General features: G+C 39.2%; 2 protein-coding genes across 2 annotated transcripts in view; one reads left to right on the forward strand and one right to left on the reverse strand.

Annotated features, from left to right (window-relative positions):
* EFHC2 (EF-hand domain containing 2) overlaps positions 1 to 17,140 on the reverse strand; it is a 168,753-nt gene that overhangs the window by 89,229 nt on the left and 62,384 nt on the right. Inside the window, exon 3 of the mRNA XM_020285042.2 lies at positions 4,732 to 4,882. Coding sequence (XP_020140631.1) covers positions 4,732 to 4,882 — 151 coding nt within the window. The remainder of the gene's footprint in view (positions 1 to 4,731; positions 4,883 to 17,140) is intronic.
* LOC105865455 (3'-5' RNA nuclease TATDN2-like) lies at positions 6,599 to 16,720 on the forward strand. The gene is given in 5 exon segments (XM_075999515.1): positions 6,599 to 6,735; positions 8,849 to 8,907; positions 14,484 to 14,630; positions 14,791 to 14,838; positions 14,841 to 16,720. Coding segments are annotated over 5 exon segments (2,271 nt in total).

A 17,140-nucleotide genomic window follows, 5' to 3' on the forward strand; every position in this document is an offset into this window, starting at 1 on the left:
TTCACCCTAAAAAAAATTACATGATAGCAGCAGCAACTGAAAGGGGGGGGGAGATGGCGGTTCCAGTTGCACTAGTTTCTGAATAGTCATGTCCACATGTCCATAAGAAACAGGTACATCTGACCTCCCAGTTTACTTGGAAAATATCAAAACCCTTTGAAGTGATAGGAACACCATCAGAGTATAGCACCTAACCTTGATCCCTTGCCTCTTTCCAGGGTCCATAGGCACATAAAAAGCAAGCCCAGGCTCTCAAGATGACACAACTGAAAGAAACACTACCTACCCCATCCCACTGAGTTCTGAACTATTGACTCATTAAGCATGTTTTCTTTTTTCCAATCACTTAATTTAGGAAAGCACAAAGAAGGCGTTTAAATGGTTTTTCAAATCATCTGCTGTCCAAACAGACCTTCCTTAACAAGAATCATCATACTAAATATTTCAAGAGAGACTGGTTTCTCTCTAAACAAAGCTTGCTGACAGAGTGTTTGTGTTTGCTTTCTACAGGATTTGCTACAGCTCTCCAGGTTTCTCCACTCTGGACAAATTCAATGTTGTTACACAGCATGATTACTGTGTATTCTGTACACAACCCTAGAGCTGTGTCTTCAGACAGGGAAATAGCCTGACCACGGTGAGCCAATCAGAAATTCTGAAATTTTCCAAACAGACTTTAAAATTGTCTTTTACTAAGGTTTCTTTCTTCTGAATCTTAATGAATAATATTCCTTCCTCCTTATATAAAAATGAAATTCAAATACATCATTATTAGTATCTTCAACTTGTCTTTGCAATCTATCTACGTGAGATTTGAAATCAAGAGGCTGAGAGTTCAGGGTCATGAATGAAGCTTAAAAAAAACAAAAGGCCAAGAGAATTGAAAAGTCTTAATAAAAGCCTTTCCAAGATCCTCATAGAGGTTGCATTTCATACTTCTTCTTGAATAGTTTAATAAAACTAATATTCACTGGACCAGGGGCCAGTGAGCTATAGGACTATAAGCTTTCACTTAAAAGGTAATAATAAAAACACAGTACAAGTCATTAATGCAGACTTGGGTGTTCTGTGACCTCTAGTCCATCACTTGTGCAAGTTTGGTGTTGCAGTGGGAAAGTAATCAAAAAATAAGCAGAGCTTAGTTAGGGAATATTAAACAAAACATTAAAGTTTTTTACCTATAAGAAATTATTTTTTGCTAAGTGATACTGCCATTCACCTAATCAAATACAATTAAAACAGATGTTTACAGAAATCAAAAGTTGTAAATTATTTTGTTCTTAAATCATTCCTCAAACTTTTTCTAACACATTCTTGCCAATCTTTAAAAACTGCCTTATAAATATATTAAAAATGTCCCTAAAGAGTCTAAAACATCTTATCCCTTTACAAAATAAAATGTCACATTTTTAACCTTAAAGTTTGTGAAAACCATCTTTTAAAATGTCAAGGCATTTCCATATTTCTTAAAAGATTTACCATTAAGCCATAGTTCTCCAAAAAATAAAAAAATTACCAGGGAGTGGACAGTGTATCTGTTAGAGCACAAAGAACAATGGGGACTGCTCATATTGCACCCTCATACCAGTCCTCACCTATTCCCACCACTAGTGAAGCCAAGCAGGTACACTAAATCACATCCTTTTTCTCCTTCCATCTCCTCAACAGTGACTCTCTTCCAACATGGTAGAACAGCCTGATTCTAGTCATAATCTGGGTGTCCCAATTCCCAATCCACATTTCTAGTCTTGATGTTTTTTTTTCCTGAAAACGCATCTGAAACAAGCATACCACAGCTCCAAACCCCAATCCTGTTCCTTGCTCTATGCTCCTGGGCTTTGTAAAGGTATCATCATCCCCTCAACCACAGAGACCTCTGAGGCAATCAGTTAAGATTTCAATGGAACAAATTACCTCCCTCAGCCTGTTTACTCTTCTGTAAAAACCAACAATGAAAATACTTAATTTAGATGGTTATTAGGGAATTAAATGAGATAATGATAGGTAGGCACTTCATCATTCCATATTTCCCTTCCTCACTCTCTATACGTAATCACTGGCCAAGGCCTATCAACTCTGCCAACTAAATGTCTCTCAAATCTTTCCCCTATTTTCTATTGCTACCATCATTATCCTGGTCTAGACATTCAGCATTTCTAGGCTGAACAACTGCAAAACTCTTGGACTAGTTGCCTTGCTCCCTTTCCTCTCCAACCTGCTGGCCTATTATAGCTCCATGAGATAGGGCTATGATGGTTCTTATTCCTTTTGTCCATTTTTCAAAAACCCAGCAGAGTGCCTGGCACAGAGTAGGCATTCAATAACATTTCTGGGCAATGCCACTGGCTCCAAATTCATCATCCCCAGCACCAGACACAGTGCTCTAAGAAAAATCTCAATCTGATGAGCACTGAAGGAAGTCCTTTGCACACTGAATGAAGTTGCATGATGACCTTGTTCTCAGAGGCCTACTGCCTTCAAATTCCTGTTTCTCTCCTTTGAACTCATTGTAGTATATCAATACAGAGCCATCAGGCTTAGAGAAGTAGTTTAGTAAGCAAAAATTTTATTCAACATAGGCGGAAATAATAAGATGTGTTAAATAATGATAAGTTGGTCATAAGTAGAGAATGTGCATGTTAAACATAGAAAGGGATGGAAAGACCAAGAGATAACTAATTTTCAGCAAGTATTAAATATACATGAGGCACCTGGGCTCTAAATATTCATGATATACTAAATATACAAGAGGCACTAAATATTCATGAGTACTCAATATTCATGAGGCCTTAATTTGGTCGCTCATTCATTGTTGACATCCATTCTGGCCCCATGTGTCCTCTGCCCAAGAAACACAAACAAAACCCAAGACAATTCAGCAGGCTCACCGGCGAGCTATAGCCGTGGCCAGGTGCACTTGTCCCTGCATCTCTCCAATAGAGCAAGTGTGTGCCCTTAACTCGAGGCCCCTTCTGTCTGTGATTTTCCTTACCTGAACCTCAATTCTGGTCTCCCAACTATACTATTAGCAGGGAAGGTTGGTGAAACAGAGAGAGACAGGATCATTGCCAATTCTGGGATTCAGGCAGTATAGTATCATCCTTCCACCCACTTGTACACTGTGTGAACTTATTCCACCTCTTTCCTCCTTGCTTCTTGCTATGTGTTTTAAATTATTTTAATGCATTGTGTGATTCATGCATTTTTAATTTGGTCCATGGGCCTTCTGTTCTGTGGCCTGTGGGAGAGCTTGCATGCATATTTCTTGGAGGCCACCAATGCATCAAAGTATTAATAATATGCCACACAACACTCTGGCAGCCACATAGAGAACTGATTGTAGGAGGAGCAGGAATGGAAGCAAGGAGACCATGTTAGGCAGCTATTCCATTCCTCTAGTCAAGAGATGAGCACAGCTTAGGTGAGGATGGTAGTAAAGGAGATGGAAAGACATGGAAATATTCAGGATATGTTTTCCTAGGAAAATGAAGAACAGGGATGGTAGGTATTAGCAAATGGGGAAAGGAAAAGGAGTAGAAATTGTAGTCAAAGAAGGCAATTTCAGAGACTGAGATATTGTAGGTGGCAATATTTCAAAAGACAAAGAAACAACAATGTACTAAAAATCATGGCTCCTTAGGGAAACATAGGACCCTGAAAGGTCATTTATACCAACCACCAAACAAACACTGGACTCTCCTCCTATACCTCTACCATGCTGTCAGTGAAAAACAACCCCTGACCTGCCCTCAGGGCCATCTAGCTATACCAGTGAACAAACAAATATATTTTCTTCTCCTCCACCCCCACAGCAGACCCCTACTCCTAACCCCATCCAGGTCCATTCACTATAATTTCTGGCAGCTCTCTAGAGGATACAGAAAATAAGGTCAACCCTCCTAAACATGATAGCCCCTTAGATTCCTGAAGAAATTTATCACACACACTTGAGTCTTCCCATTACAAACAAATATCCCTTTTCTTTATCCTGACTTGCACATGACGCATTTTTGGTCCTTTTACCATCATGGTTGCTATTCCCTGAAGGTGTCCAGAACTCAGCATCATCCCAAGACAAGGACTTACAGTACAAACAGAAGAAATTAGTCACCTCCCTTGATCTCTGCCATACTCTAATAATGCGACCTAGGATTAGCCCCCCTGGTGGCCACATCACAGAGTTAACTCTTATCTGTTGCTGAAATGGAGTATGGATAAAGATGACTGGCATCCCTGGGGTGAAGGAACAATGATTCTGTGTTGAGGCACCACTGAAGTCTGTAGTTAACAGATATGAGGATGAGGAAAGGGTGGTTGAAACAAATAGCAGTAAATTCAAGAAAAAAGAGAGAACACCAATCTGGAAATGGCAGTGGAGAACACCTTTCCCTTCTCCCCTGAGGGTGTCATGAGGAAGTGATATGCTCACCAAAAAGAGATCAAAGGATTTGAGGAAAAAGTCAAAGACACAGGAGAGTTTGCTCATACCAGAGCAAACTCCAAAGGATACAAGTGTGCCAGAGAGGAATGAGAGAACCAGCCAATGGTGCAGGGTAGAAAGTTTGTAAGTCCCCAACAATGACTAACCACTACCAGCATGTTTATATTCACCATTGTGAACAAGTTAGACAACTAAGCATTAGCATGGGGTCTTTTAAGAAGCTAAAGAAAGACAGGATATAAAGGCAGGAGTTAAAAGTGAAAGAACCATAACTCTATTTAAATAGATACCTTGAGGCAGTCCACTATTTTTCAACTCTGGTTCATTTACTTGAATTGTGTCATCTTCAAGGTAAAAGTAGATTTTATAGCGTCTTATTCTGTAGTTTTCTTGGCTTTTATCAGGTACTTCATCTTCTAAGTAGGCATCAAAAGACAAAACCTGTTGGAACCATAATTAGAAACTAAGAAACAAAAAAAAAAATCAGCAAACTTAAAATCAATAAAGCCACTACCTGTATACTTTTTGTTAATGTAAAGAAAAAAGTTGAGGGGATTTTTCCAAGAAGACATTCTACACATTACCTCTGTGAATGAACATACAATCTAGGATACAGCACATAAAGATTATTTTACACTTTCATCACCATTTGCTTAGAACCCAGAAATAATATTCAAGCAATATAACCACCACTCAGCTCTACCATAAACTGAACTAGAGTTTGCCTTTGGGATTTCACAGTGGGATTCTAAATGTATGTGTTATTGAGACAAAATATTCTTTCTAACAAGATGAATATAAGTTTTCTCAATTTTTTCCCATTAACAAAATCACAAGACTACCTCAGTTCTGGGATAAAATTATCCTGACTCTTAGTCCTGCCAATTGCTTGCCCTGAGGCAATTCCAACAGGCAGATCTGAAATTCTTCCAATGTACTAGAGACCCCACCTTACACTTTTTCAGGAACCTCAAAGAACCTAGCTCAATGCTAGACTCTGATTCATCTTACATTGTATGTTTGTGGTGGTAGATGGGGAGGGATGGGTAGGACAGATGGATTCTAAGGCAGTTATGGTAAAAATCAGAGGTCTTCAAAAATATCCTTAAAAATTCCTTAACCACTTTGGATAACTGTGCTTCTCAGTAACTAAAACACAGCCTGCTTTTCTCCCATGCTAAAGCAGATGACTGTCTGCCTGCCTCTTCAGTCGAAGACTAGTAAAAATAGTTTTTGTTTTTTAGAGACAGGGTCTCACTCTGTCGCCAAGGCTGGAGCATAGTGGCATCATCATAGCTCACTGCACCCTCGAACTCCTAGGCTCAAGTGATCCTTATGCCTCAGTCTCCCAAGTAGCTGGGACTACAGGCTCATATCACCAGTCCTGGCTGATTTTTATTTTAATTTTTTTGTAGAAACGGGTTCTCACTATGTTACTTGGGCTGGTCGCCAACTCGTTGCCTCAGACTCCCAAAGTGCAGGGATTATAGGCATCAGCCACCACACCTGGCTTAAAATAGTTTTTTATGCTTAGGTGTCACATTGTATGAATAATATATATCTATATGAATAATATATATCTTTGGAATCACCATTGGAATCATTCTCAACATGGTGTCCTGCTCACACACTGAGGAGGACATGGTAATTGAGAACAATTGTGGGAACAGTAGATTTAGGCTATCATTTCAATCTTGATCTGGGGCACATCCTCCTTGAGAGCTCCATTGAAATATTCCCTTTGTCTCTCACTTGTGATCAATTTTTATCATTGAAGTTGCAAAAGTTAATTGTGCATGTCATGTAACTCCAGGATTATTCAATATGGATATGATATATATTAGTGAGTCTGTTAGATGCAATCTACCCTGTAAGGGGTGGTCGGTTACTCTAATTAAGAATATACACTCCAAGAGTGTTTAGCAAATTTCTATCAGAAGCCCACACTTCAGAAGAAGCTAACAAAATACTTCAATAGTCTTTTTCTCTGATCAACAAAAGAAGTTCTGTTACCATAAATGATGTTAGAAATGAGTTTTGGTTAGTGAAATGATTATATTCAAAATCCACAGGTCAGTTACAAATATTGATCAGGCACTGTCCTTATAGGAACAGGTTCTTAGGATCTGGTGATCTCTGGAATCTATACCCTTCAAAATGGCACTTTTGGCTTCATTCCAAAATGGTCCTATGTTCAGCTGCTTTCTTGGGGAATTTGGCCTAATTCCAAAGAGAAGGTTAGCAAAACCCCACTACTGGAATGCTGTCACATTTGTATTTAGTGAAAACTTCAGGTAAGATGCTGTTGAATGGGTACAGGGTTTCCTTCTGAGGATGAAAATGTTTGGAACTAGATAGAGGTGACGATTGCACGACATTGTGAATATGCTAAATGTAATGGAATTGCACACTTTAAAACAGCTAATGGTTAATTTTGCTATGTGAATTTTACCTCAGTTAAAAAAAGATGCTGGACACTGAATTGTGTTGGACACTTTAAAATGGTGAGATTTCAGACAAGATGGCTGACTAGAGATATCGCTTGCCAGACCGTCCAGGAGGGAAGGTAGTGTTTCAGATAAAGGAGAGAGGAGAAGAAATGCAACTCAGCTGTAGATCATCGAGAGAAGTGCTGGAGCCTACCAGGGACCTTATGGAGGAAAACTGCAGAGCAGAGAAGGAAGAAAATAAAGGAGAAGAGACATTGGCAAGGATCAAACCCAGAGAGGCTAGGAGCCCAGTGAAGGGTTAAGAGGGATCCCTTTTCTCTCTCCCACACCGCTTAGTTGACCAGCAGGCTACCAAGTTTCTTGGAAGCTTTTCCACCACCATGAGCCCAAGCACAGCAGCAAACATGAAATAGTGGGGAAAACTTATGTGATCCCAGAGCTTGGGCATTCTGTGCAGGATTCTCTTGAAGGAGAGTGACCCAAGAGGCCAGAGAACTGGCTTTCTTCCATTCAGACACTTATTCCTCCCCACCTCTCCCACACCCACTGCAACCAGTAGAGCAGTTTGAGCCAAGAATTTAGCAAGCATCTGCCTCTCCCTAGCTGGCATGTCCTGCAGTCTGAAGTCTCTAGAGAGACTGGGGCCTATACCTTTCCCCTTGAGGACCTGCAGGGAACCATTGTCCTAAGTAAAGTACCTCAAGGATGGAAAACAAACACCACATTTACTCACTATTAAATTGGAACTAACTGATGAGCACATACATGCACAAAGGGAAGCAAAACTTAGTGAAAAGCAACCAAGGAAGGGGGTGGAAGGGGAGGGGGATAAACCAACCTAATGGGTACTATGAACACTATTTGGGCAATGGACACACCTATAGCCTGGACTCAAGCATTCCAAAAACAATCCATGTAACTTAAAACATTTGTACCCCCCCTCCTAATATTTTGAAATTTAAATAAAAGGTGAGTTTTATGTTACGTGAATTATATCTCAATATTTAAAAATAAAGAGGGCAAATGTTGGAACACCTAAAAGGACAGAGAGCCAGGGTTTCATTGAGCTTTTAGCATAGGTAGTATTCAATCTGTGATTTTGTTTTTCTTTGCAATCAGGAAAGTGTGGAGAGAATATTCTTAACACTCACCTGCCTCTATGTAGTGAATGCTACTGGTATGAATTTGAATGACCAAACTGGCATAGGTCAGTTGACAACAACTGTCATGTATGTAATCATTAAATATTTATCAATCAAATGATGCATTAAAAGAGAAGAAAGGATACTAAGTGGAAATAAAGAGAAAATGAATGATCTTATTTTAGGCTTATATGACTAGAAGAAGGCCAGACTTATTTCATGTTCTGGTCCCATGAGTATACACAGCTGCCTAACTCCAGCATGAAAGATAAAGGGCAAGTCAGAGAGTGGTAGAGATGGAAAGACAGAACAGGAGGAGCAAGAGGAAATTGTAAAATGTGGAAAAGTATAATGTAAGAGAAAAGACACCAAATAGATTAAAAATAATCTCACAAAGTTAAATGACCTAATTGCAATAGAACTTGAAGTATCAGAGAATCCTGAAAAAAGAATCTAAAATAAGAACTATTAGAAATGAAAATTTATAGAAACATAATTATGATACAAGGTTTTATCACAATTTATAAGTCAAGCACAAACTAGATACATAAGATCCTAGAAGATGTAATTGGCTGCAATTTTCTTGAAAACGGAATGTAAATGTTGTTGGGAGTGGAGCATGTGATCTTCAGTTCCCCATAGACCTTTGCAGGCCCTACAGTAGCATACAAGGATACCTGCCTGATCCCCGAAGCATCTGGAGTTTTGATACTAGCCTAAAGGATATAAAACCTGAAATCAATTAACTATAAATAACAGGTATATGATTTCTTCATTGTAAGCGAAAAATTTTAAATGTTTATTTCTGAATTCAGGATCTTCTTACAATTAAAGCCAAAAAACCCACAAAGGTATACAAAAGGCATTTTAATGGGTAAGTAGCTATAACTTGATGTATGGTGCAAATTTAGCTTTGTAGGGAAGGAGTTAATCCTTTTTTCATGTCCTCCCAAATAGCCAGATTTTAACATTAATTTGGATTTCTAATTTTCACTTAAAATGTTTTCAAAATGATTATTGTCTGATGCAATATGACACAAAAAATAATTGTGTGGAGAAGGTTGTGCATCGCAGGCTAGGCAATGCAATTGTAAGGCAAAAGCAAAAGCCTAATATCTCAGAACAAATCACATCATTTTTAAAGATGGGGAAGTTGATGTGACCAATGCATGAGTCATAAAGACTACTATTCAGGAACCAAACATCTGTCAAAAACTCACAGCTGAATTTCTAGAGAAAGAAATATGAAATACCAGTAATGTTCAATAAGGCTCAACATTTTATAAATAGGTCAACATAAGTCCATGTTTAAAATGCTTAGGCTCTATTTTATGAAAAATACTCAGACTTACACTAAGGTATATAATGGTAACGTATATAATGGTATATAATTATAAGGCATATAGTGGTAGGGATAAATGCATGCTCTTATAGGCTAGTTAGCAGACAATAAAAATCTGTGTACATTTAATGCAGTGCTGTTTATTCTTCCTGAAAAGGCTGTTATTAAATCGATGGTTTATCCTCATGATGATGAAGTCTTAGAATCAAGGAAATAAGTTATAATAAAATTTGTGTTGCATATAGAGGATAGCTCCTTTATACATAGCAATGGCATATTTATAGAAATTTATCATATGCTAATTTGCAAAAATTCTAATAAATTTAAAAAACAAATTATACAAGTTATGGTCATTGATCACAAAGTAATACAACTAGAAATAAAATAAAAATTGTCACTCCCAATAATAATTGCACCAAAAATAAACTTAAACATACAAAAAATAAATATAGACTATAATAAAATTTAAAGCCATACAAACCTATATGATACAGGTGAATTTGTAATCTGGGTAAATCAATGGATTAATTATTATATAAGAGAATTTAGAGTTTGAGAGAGAGGACAAATTGCTAATAATGTTTCTCAGCCCTGGCTGTGCATTAGAAACCTATAAAGACTAGACTCTTGCCTAAATAAATTAAATCAAAATATTGCAGCGGGCGGCAAGTTAATATTTTTTAATAGCTACTGATGAAGCTCAGGACACACTACCCCAAAACATGGCACCTTGGCATTTGAGAAAACAAATGACAGGTGCAGGAAGGTCTCTCTGACTTTCTCCTGTCTTTCTCCCCTGAAGCAGGCCATAAAGCCTAGGAAGGTCACTCTCTAACCTTCTCTCTTCTTCCTTCCCTGTAGACCCTCATATGACAGGCGTCCTGCTTTATACCAAAAGGGAAAAAATGTCACACAGGGACACAGAAAAGAATCTGAACAAACAGGTCTTGCTAAGTTCCCCCAGTTTATTACCATCAGATCATACCCTTTTGTCCTCCAATCATACTTCGCATGACTATCCATAAAAAGTTTTCTCCTGTTTCTTTGGGTGTTCATTTCTCAAGGCTCCTGTGTCAGGTAAAACTTTTACCTTATTTATCTTTTGTTATAGAGGTCTCAGCCATGAACCTTGCAATGGGTGAATAAAAGATATTACTTTTTCTCTCCTACACTCTCCAGGTAATTCTAAAATGTAGCCAGAGTTTAGAACCAGTGAGCAATAGTTCAAAAAAAACTTCCAAAAGTCCAAATATCTGTCATAAGGAAAACAAGTAAAAAGCAAAAAAGATAAAAGCACAGATAGATGAAGTTGAAAGGAGAAAGGCAACTATGATAAATAAATATAAGAACTTTTTTAATAAATAAAGTAACTGATTTTAGCAAAGCTAGTCAAGAAAAAAAATAAACAAATAAAATGAGAAATGAGAAAGTACATGAAGAAGAGATGTAATAAATTATAATATATAAATCATCTTAATATAATAAATTATGCAAATGTACATAATAAATTTTAAAATCACAATTAAATAAATGATTTCTAAAAGAGTTGTGACTTATCAAAAACACAATGAATAAGCTAATAACCAAGAAGTGAAAAAATTACTAAAGAATTTTCCCAACAATGGCTCCCAACAGGGATGACTTACAAGTGAATTCTTTCAAACTTTCAAGGAAAAGAAAATTGCCACATATTATATAATTCCCCAGGATACCCAAAAAGATGGAAAGTTACAATGGTGAATTCCAATGCCTGATAGATATACCATTAAAAAAATTAAACTACTGAGCAATAGTTCTCACCCTGGTTACACATCAGAATCATCTATAGAGCTTTTTAAAATTCTGATGATGGCCAGGTGCAGTGGCTCATTGCCTGTAATCCTAGAACTTTGGGAGGCTGAGGTGGGAGGATCGCTAAAGGCCAGGTGTTAGAGACCAGCCTGGGCAACAGAGTTAGACTCTATCTCTAAAAAAAATTAAATAAAATAATTAGTAGGCTGTGGTGGCACATGCCTGTAGTCCAAGCTACCCAAGAGGCAGGAGGATGGCCTCAGCCCAGGAGTTTAAGGCTGCAGTGAACTATGATCGTGCCACTGCACTTCAGCATAGGCAACAGAGTAAGACCTTGTCTATAAAAAGAAAAAAGAAAAAAAAAATCCTGATGCTTTGGCCACACTCACATCCCCCACCACACACATTGAAATCAGATTGTCTCAGGGCAGGCCCAGGCATCAGTGATTTTTAAAATTCCCCAGGTAATTACAAAGTACAAGCCAAAGTTGAGAACTACTGTTACAGAGCAATTTCACTATTTGTGATTTACAGAAGAAAGATCCTAACTAAAACAACAAGCAAAAAGAATTCAACAGTCTGTAACAGTTATAAGCCACCACCTACACAAAAAGCAGCATTTTCCTCACAGATGCAAAGATATTTCCCAATTAGGAAATAAGAGCAAATATATAATGATCTCATACCATTTCCTACCACATACATTTTAAAATGCAAGGGTAATTCCTTAATGAGATTATAAAGGATCTGCTTTAAAACAGCCTAAACATCCAATATTATACTTAATTAAACTATGTTTCTACCCTAATCAGGAACAGAACAATAATGTCCCTACCAGCATCATTATTTAATATTGTTTTTAAAAGTTCTGGACAATGTAAAAAGATAACAAAGTAAAAATGTTAGCAAGAAAGAGACAAAAATTATTATTATGGGCAGATAAAAAATGGCATAGGCAAAGGCTGAAAAATCTAAGAATAAATAAAAGATTTCAGTATAACCATACCTGAATCAGAAATATTCTTATGTACTAGCAATAACCATGGGGGGGAGGTATGTTCATAATAGAATTAGAAATTACAAAACACTTAAAAATAGTTTTAATAAAAACTCTGTAATCCAGATAAAACTCTAAAAATATTTACTAGAAGATATAGAACTTGACTAAAAGGATAAATGAAGTATACTTGATAAGAAGACAAAAATAACATTTTGGATAGATAGTTCATTAGTGTTTTGGAGGGACTTAAGAAAACAGTTCTGAGTTGGCCTGATAAACAGGTCAGCCTATTCAAGATAATTATAATAATTAAGGATAATGAAGGAGATCTAGCTCTCCCAGACTTTATACCTTAATATAATGGTTCAATTATTAAAATAGTGCAACACCAGCATAACAAGAGACATAGTAGTAGGTGAAAAAGAATATATGGTCTGGAAATAGACTCTATTAAGTATGTAAATTTAACATATAATTAAAGAGGAGTCACAGATCAATAAGCAAAAAAGTATTAACTTGGAAAAACATCAATATATATCTCCACCTAAAATACATTATAATTCAAAATAGATACCAGATGAATTATTGGCTTAAATATAACAAATCAACCCCTTTCACCTTAAAATAAAATGTATGTCAAAGCCACAGAAGGGGGATGATGTTTTAGGCTTGAAAGAAAAAGAGAAAAACATAAAAGAAAAAAATTAAGATTTGACTACAAAAACTAGTTATAACTCCAATATATTATATTATAAATAAAAACCAAACACTATACTAACAAAAAATTTTAGAAAATATAACAAAAGTTTAACTTATTTTAAAATTAATTTTTAAAAGACCCTAAAATAGAATGAGAAAAGAGCATAAACTAAATTCACAAGAGGGTCAACAGATAAAAATAAAATGTTCACTCTAAGAAATTATTAAATAAATACAAATTGAAATAACAATGAGGCATTATTAGGTTTGTTTGTGTGTTTCTCTTATTAAATGGACCATTTATCACGGATAGGATTTTAAATTAGTAAAACTCTTCTGCAGCAAAGGGGTGCTATGAGGAACCATTTTAAAATTCCTACACTTCCTCTCAGGAACTCCGTTTCTGGACATGTAGCCCAAAGAAACAAACCAAAATATGGAAAAACATACATGTGTAAAGATGTTCTTTGCAACATTTTTTTAATTATTAAAAAAAAAACAAAACAGGCCAGGTGCAGTGGCTCACGCCTGTAATCCTAGCAGTCTGAGAAGCAGAGGCAGGAGGATAGCTAGAGATCAGGAGTTCGAGACCAGCCTGAGCATGAGCAAGACCCCATCTCTACCAGGTGTAGTAGTGTGCGCCTGTAGCCCCCAGCTACTCTGGAGGCTGAGGCAGGAGGATTGCTTGAGCCCAGGGGTTTGAGGTTGCTGTGAGCTAGGCTGACGCTAAGGCACTCTAGCCCAGGTGACAAAGACTCTGTCTCAAAAAAAAAACAAAAAAACCCCTACAGTTAGGGGCCTGAAGAGCTAAGAAAAAAAAGGGGAAGAGTTTGGTGAATTATGGCACATGTATATTCTCCAAGGAATATTATGAATGCTCTAGTATGTTTCCAAAAACCATGCAATAAGAAAAATACTATATGCAGTAATGCTAAGTGAAAAATCTTAAGACTTGAAATGATTACGTACCATAATTATAAGTGTATATTTAAAAGCGTTATATATTTAAAATATGCTTTAAAAACCATGACTACACTTTTCGAAAAGGCTGCGGGTACAGGGAGGGACAAAAAGTACATTATAGCGACAACTGAGGTAGAATGAGGTAGAAGACCAGCCTGGTGGAGTGATTTGGGCGGGGGGGGGGGGGGGCCAAGGCAGGAAGTGGAGGGGAATGAGCTGCGCAGGCGGGAGGGTCGGTGGGCGGGGCGATGGGGGCTGAGTGAGCTGCACCGCTCTGCTTCTGCTCTGGGCTTGAGGCTGTCCTACTGCTAGCCCTTGGGATCAGAACCTCTAGGCTGGTAGCCTGGCCCAGGGGTGCCCTGTATGTGGTCCCTAAAGCGACTTGTAGTCATTTCAGGGGCTCTGACTTCTCAGAAGGGCCTTGTATTCAAAGCCAAATACAGGAGTTTTGCCACCCCGGAAGCGCTTTGAGACCCCGGAAGCGCTTTGGCACTCTGTTAGTTGCGTCATGCCAAATCTCGGGAGCACGCTGTGAGCTTGGACGCCAGTCTGGGCTTTCCTTAAATCCTGGGTCGTTGAGACTTCTCTGAAGTACTTTGGAATCACAGTGGAAGGACTTTGGCATTTCTCGAACACTAAGAAGTGTGATGGACAGTTGAAAGAAAGGGAAATAGTTCCTACGGCGACAGCGCCCAAGCGGCGCCAGGGCCCTCCAGCTGTGAGGGCCCTTGGTTAGTCTTGAGGGCTGACTGGTGCGAGGGCCCACCGGCACGAGGTCAAGTACCACCGGACCGGTGCTCAGGTAGGGTGCCCCGGCAAACGTAGCTGCCTCAAGGAGCTCAGTGAGGTGGTTTGGAAGGGACTTGAAAGCCCAGAAAGAGGACTTCGTGCTTTTATTCCGAGGTTTTCTTAGGGCTCACCCTGCCACGGAAATTCTTTCTTGTCCTTTTCCTATTCTTCAGTCTTGCGTGTGGGTAGGGCCGGCTCCAAAGACTGCCTGATTCGGAGTACTTGGGGTTCCTTTCCTTCCTGTGAGCTCCCGTGTGCTCTGCCAGCCCCTTTCAAAAAGAAATGGCTTCTCTAGAGGAGGGCGCTTATGGTTCTAAAGTTACATCCAAACATAGTTCCAGTAACTCCATGAACGCTGAATTTGTGGCTGAAGTTGAGAGTCAAAATAAGGCTGAGAATCCAAACATGTTCCAGAAAAGGAGGGATAAATGTCAAGATCAAGGCTCTTCAGTGATTTACCTAAAGGCTATCCAAGACATCCTGGGAAAATCCTCCCCAAAAGGAAAGGGAGAGGCTGGCACTAGTGCAAAACCAAACATGAGTGAGCATCCCAACCCTAAAACAAATCCAGCCAGGAATCTCACCATTTTTGCTCCTCACAGAGAGAGTGAGTCATCCCCAGAAATGAGCAGCTTCAGTGACAGGAGGTTAGTCATAAAGCCTCAGAAATTCAGTGAGCAGCGACCTGGTGACCGAAAGACAGTCATTTACAAAAAAAGTTCCTCATCCCTAGAAGCTGCAGATGACTATAACTCCCATTCACTAATCCAAAAGCATAAAGGAAGGAAGGTGGTGATTGAGCACCCCTCTTCAGAAGATGACTGGGCTGATACCAAGATCTCCGCAGTCAGATGCTCCCAGGAGTCACTCTCACTGGGTCTCCCTATAGTGTCAGAGCCTTCATCTTTCACCAATGACCATGACATGTACCAACCTAATTTGTCCTCTAGACCTTGCTATGACTACAACAGCCGTTGGCCCAGCAGTACCAAGCCTTCTCGTTATGCTTCCTTGGGCAGCAGCAGCAACAACACATTCCAGGCTGGGAGGAGCAGCCAGAGCTTCCTACCTGATTATTCCTACAATTATACAGTGAGCTCCCAAAACATGTCCAGAGACCTGAAGATGACAGAAAAAGGCAGATTCCAGAATCTTCATTCATTTCGCTTCTCCAGAAATTTGGAAGCAGAAGTAAAGGTGAAAAGATCATATCAAGAGGAGACACTACCACCTCCTCGTAGAGGATATGCATCTAGCTTCCTGCCAAGGAGCCACCAGCAGCCAAGCCCAGAGGAGGGTTTCATTGATACCCACTGTCATTTGGACATGCTGTATGCCAAATTGTCTTTCGAAGGGACTTTTGCCAAGTTCAGAAAAATTTATAGCCACTCCTTCCCTAAGGAATTTCAGGGCTGCATCTCTGACTTCTGTGATCCTCGTAACCTAAAGGATCGCCTGTGGGAGGAACTGTTGAAAGAGGATCTGGTTTGGGGGGCCTTTGGTTGTCACCCTCATTTTGCACGTTACTACAATGCATATCACGAAAGGAATCTTTTGCAAGCCTTACGGCACCCCAAGGCTGTGGCATTTGGAGAAATGGGCTTGGATTACTCTTATAAGTGCACCACACCTGTCCCGGAGCAGCATAAGATATTTGAAAGACAACTGCAGCTGGCCGTGTCTCTAAAAAAGCCCTTGGTGATCCATTGCCGAGAAGCTGACGAAGATCTACTGGGCATCATGAAAAAATGTGTGCCTTCTGACTACAAGATCCATAGGCATTGCTTCACTGGAAGGTACCCAGTCATTGAGCCCCTGTTGAAGCACTTTCCCAATATGGCTGTGGGCTTCACGGCAGTCCTGACTTACTCTTCTGCCTGGGAGGTCCGAGAAGCTCTGAAAAAGATCCCACTGGAGAAAATTATTGTGGAAACTGATGCTCCCTACTTTCTCCCTCGTGGGGTTCCCAAAAGCCTTTGCCAGTATGCCCACCCGGGCTTGGCCCTGCATACAGTGAGAGAGATTGCCAAAATCAAAGATCAGCCACTCTCTAACACTTTGGCTGCCTTGCGTGAGAACACCACTCGCCTCTACAGTCTTTAAGCAGAGAAGGCACAGTCAGGAGTCTTCCAAAAGTGGGAGACCAGTGGCCTGACAAAACATATAGACTGGATTTGAACTCTGCCTGTGTCCCAGGTTAAGGATGTGTTCAGAGAATCCATTGGAATGAAGTAAACCAGGACAGGATGTTTTCTTCAAAACCTCTTCGTAAGACTTCCACTTCTGGCTGGTAGGATGGGGTGCAATAGGATGGGAAGAGTAAGGGAAACTGCCTTTGATGTTATTAAAGTTTTTCCTTCCAGCCAAAATGTGATAGTCAGTAAGGAAGAGAGAGTTTGATAGAGTACAATGAGTTTGCCAGTCTAAATCCCTGTTCTCTGTAACCAGTGTTTTTGAGCACTTGGTGAATAAAATCACCTTCCTATTTATCTTTTTTTTTAAAAAGTTGAATTTTAAAAGTAA

Source organism: Microcebus murinus, chromosome X (assembly GCF_040939455.1).
Source record: "Microcebus murinus isolate Inina chromosome X, M.murinus_Inina_mat1.0, whole genome shotgun sequence".
Taxonomy (NCBI): domain Eukaryota; kingdom Metazoa; phylum Chordata; class Mammalia; order Primates; family Cheirogaleidae; genus Microcebus; species Microcebus murinus.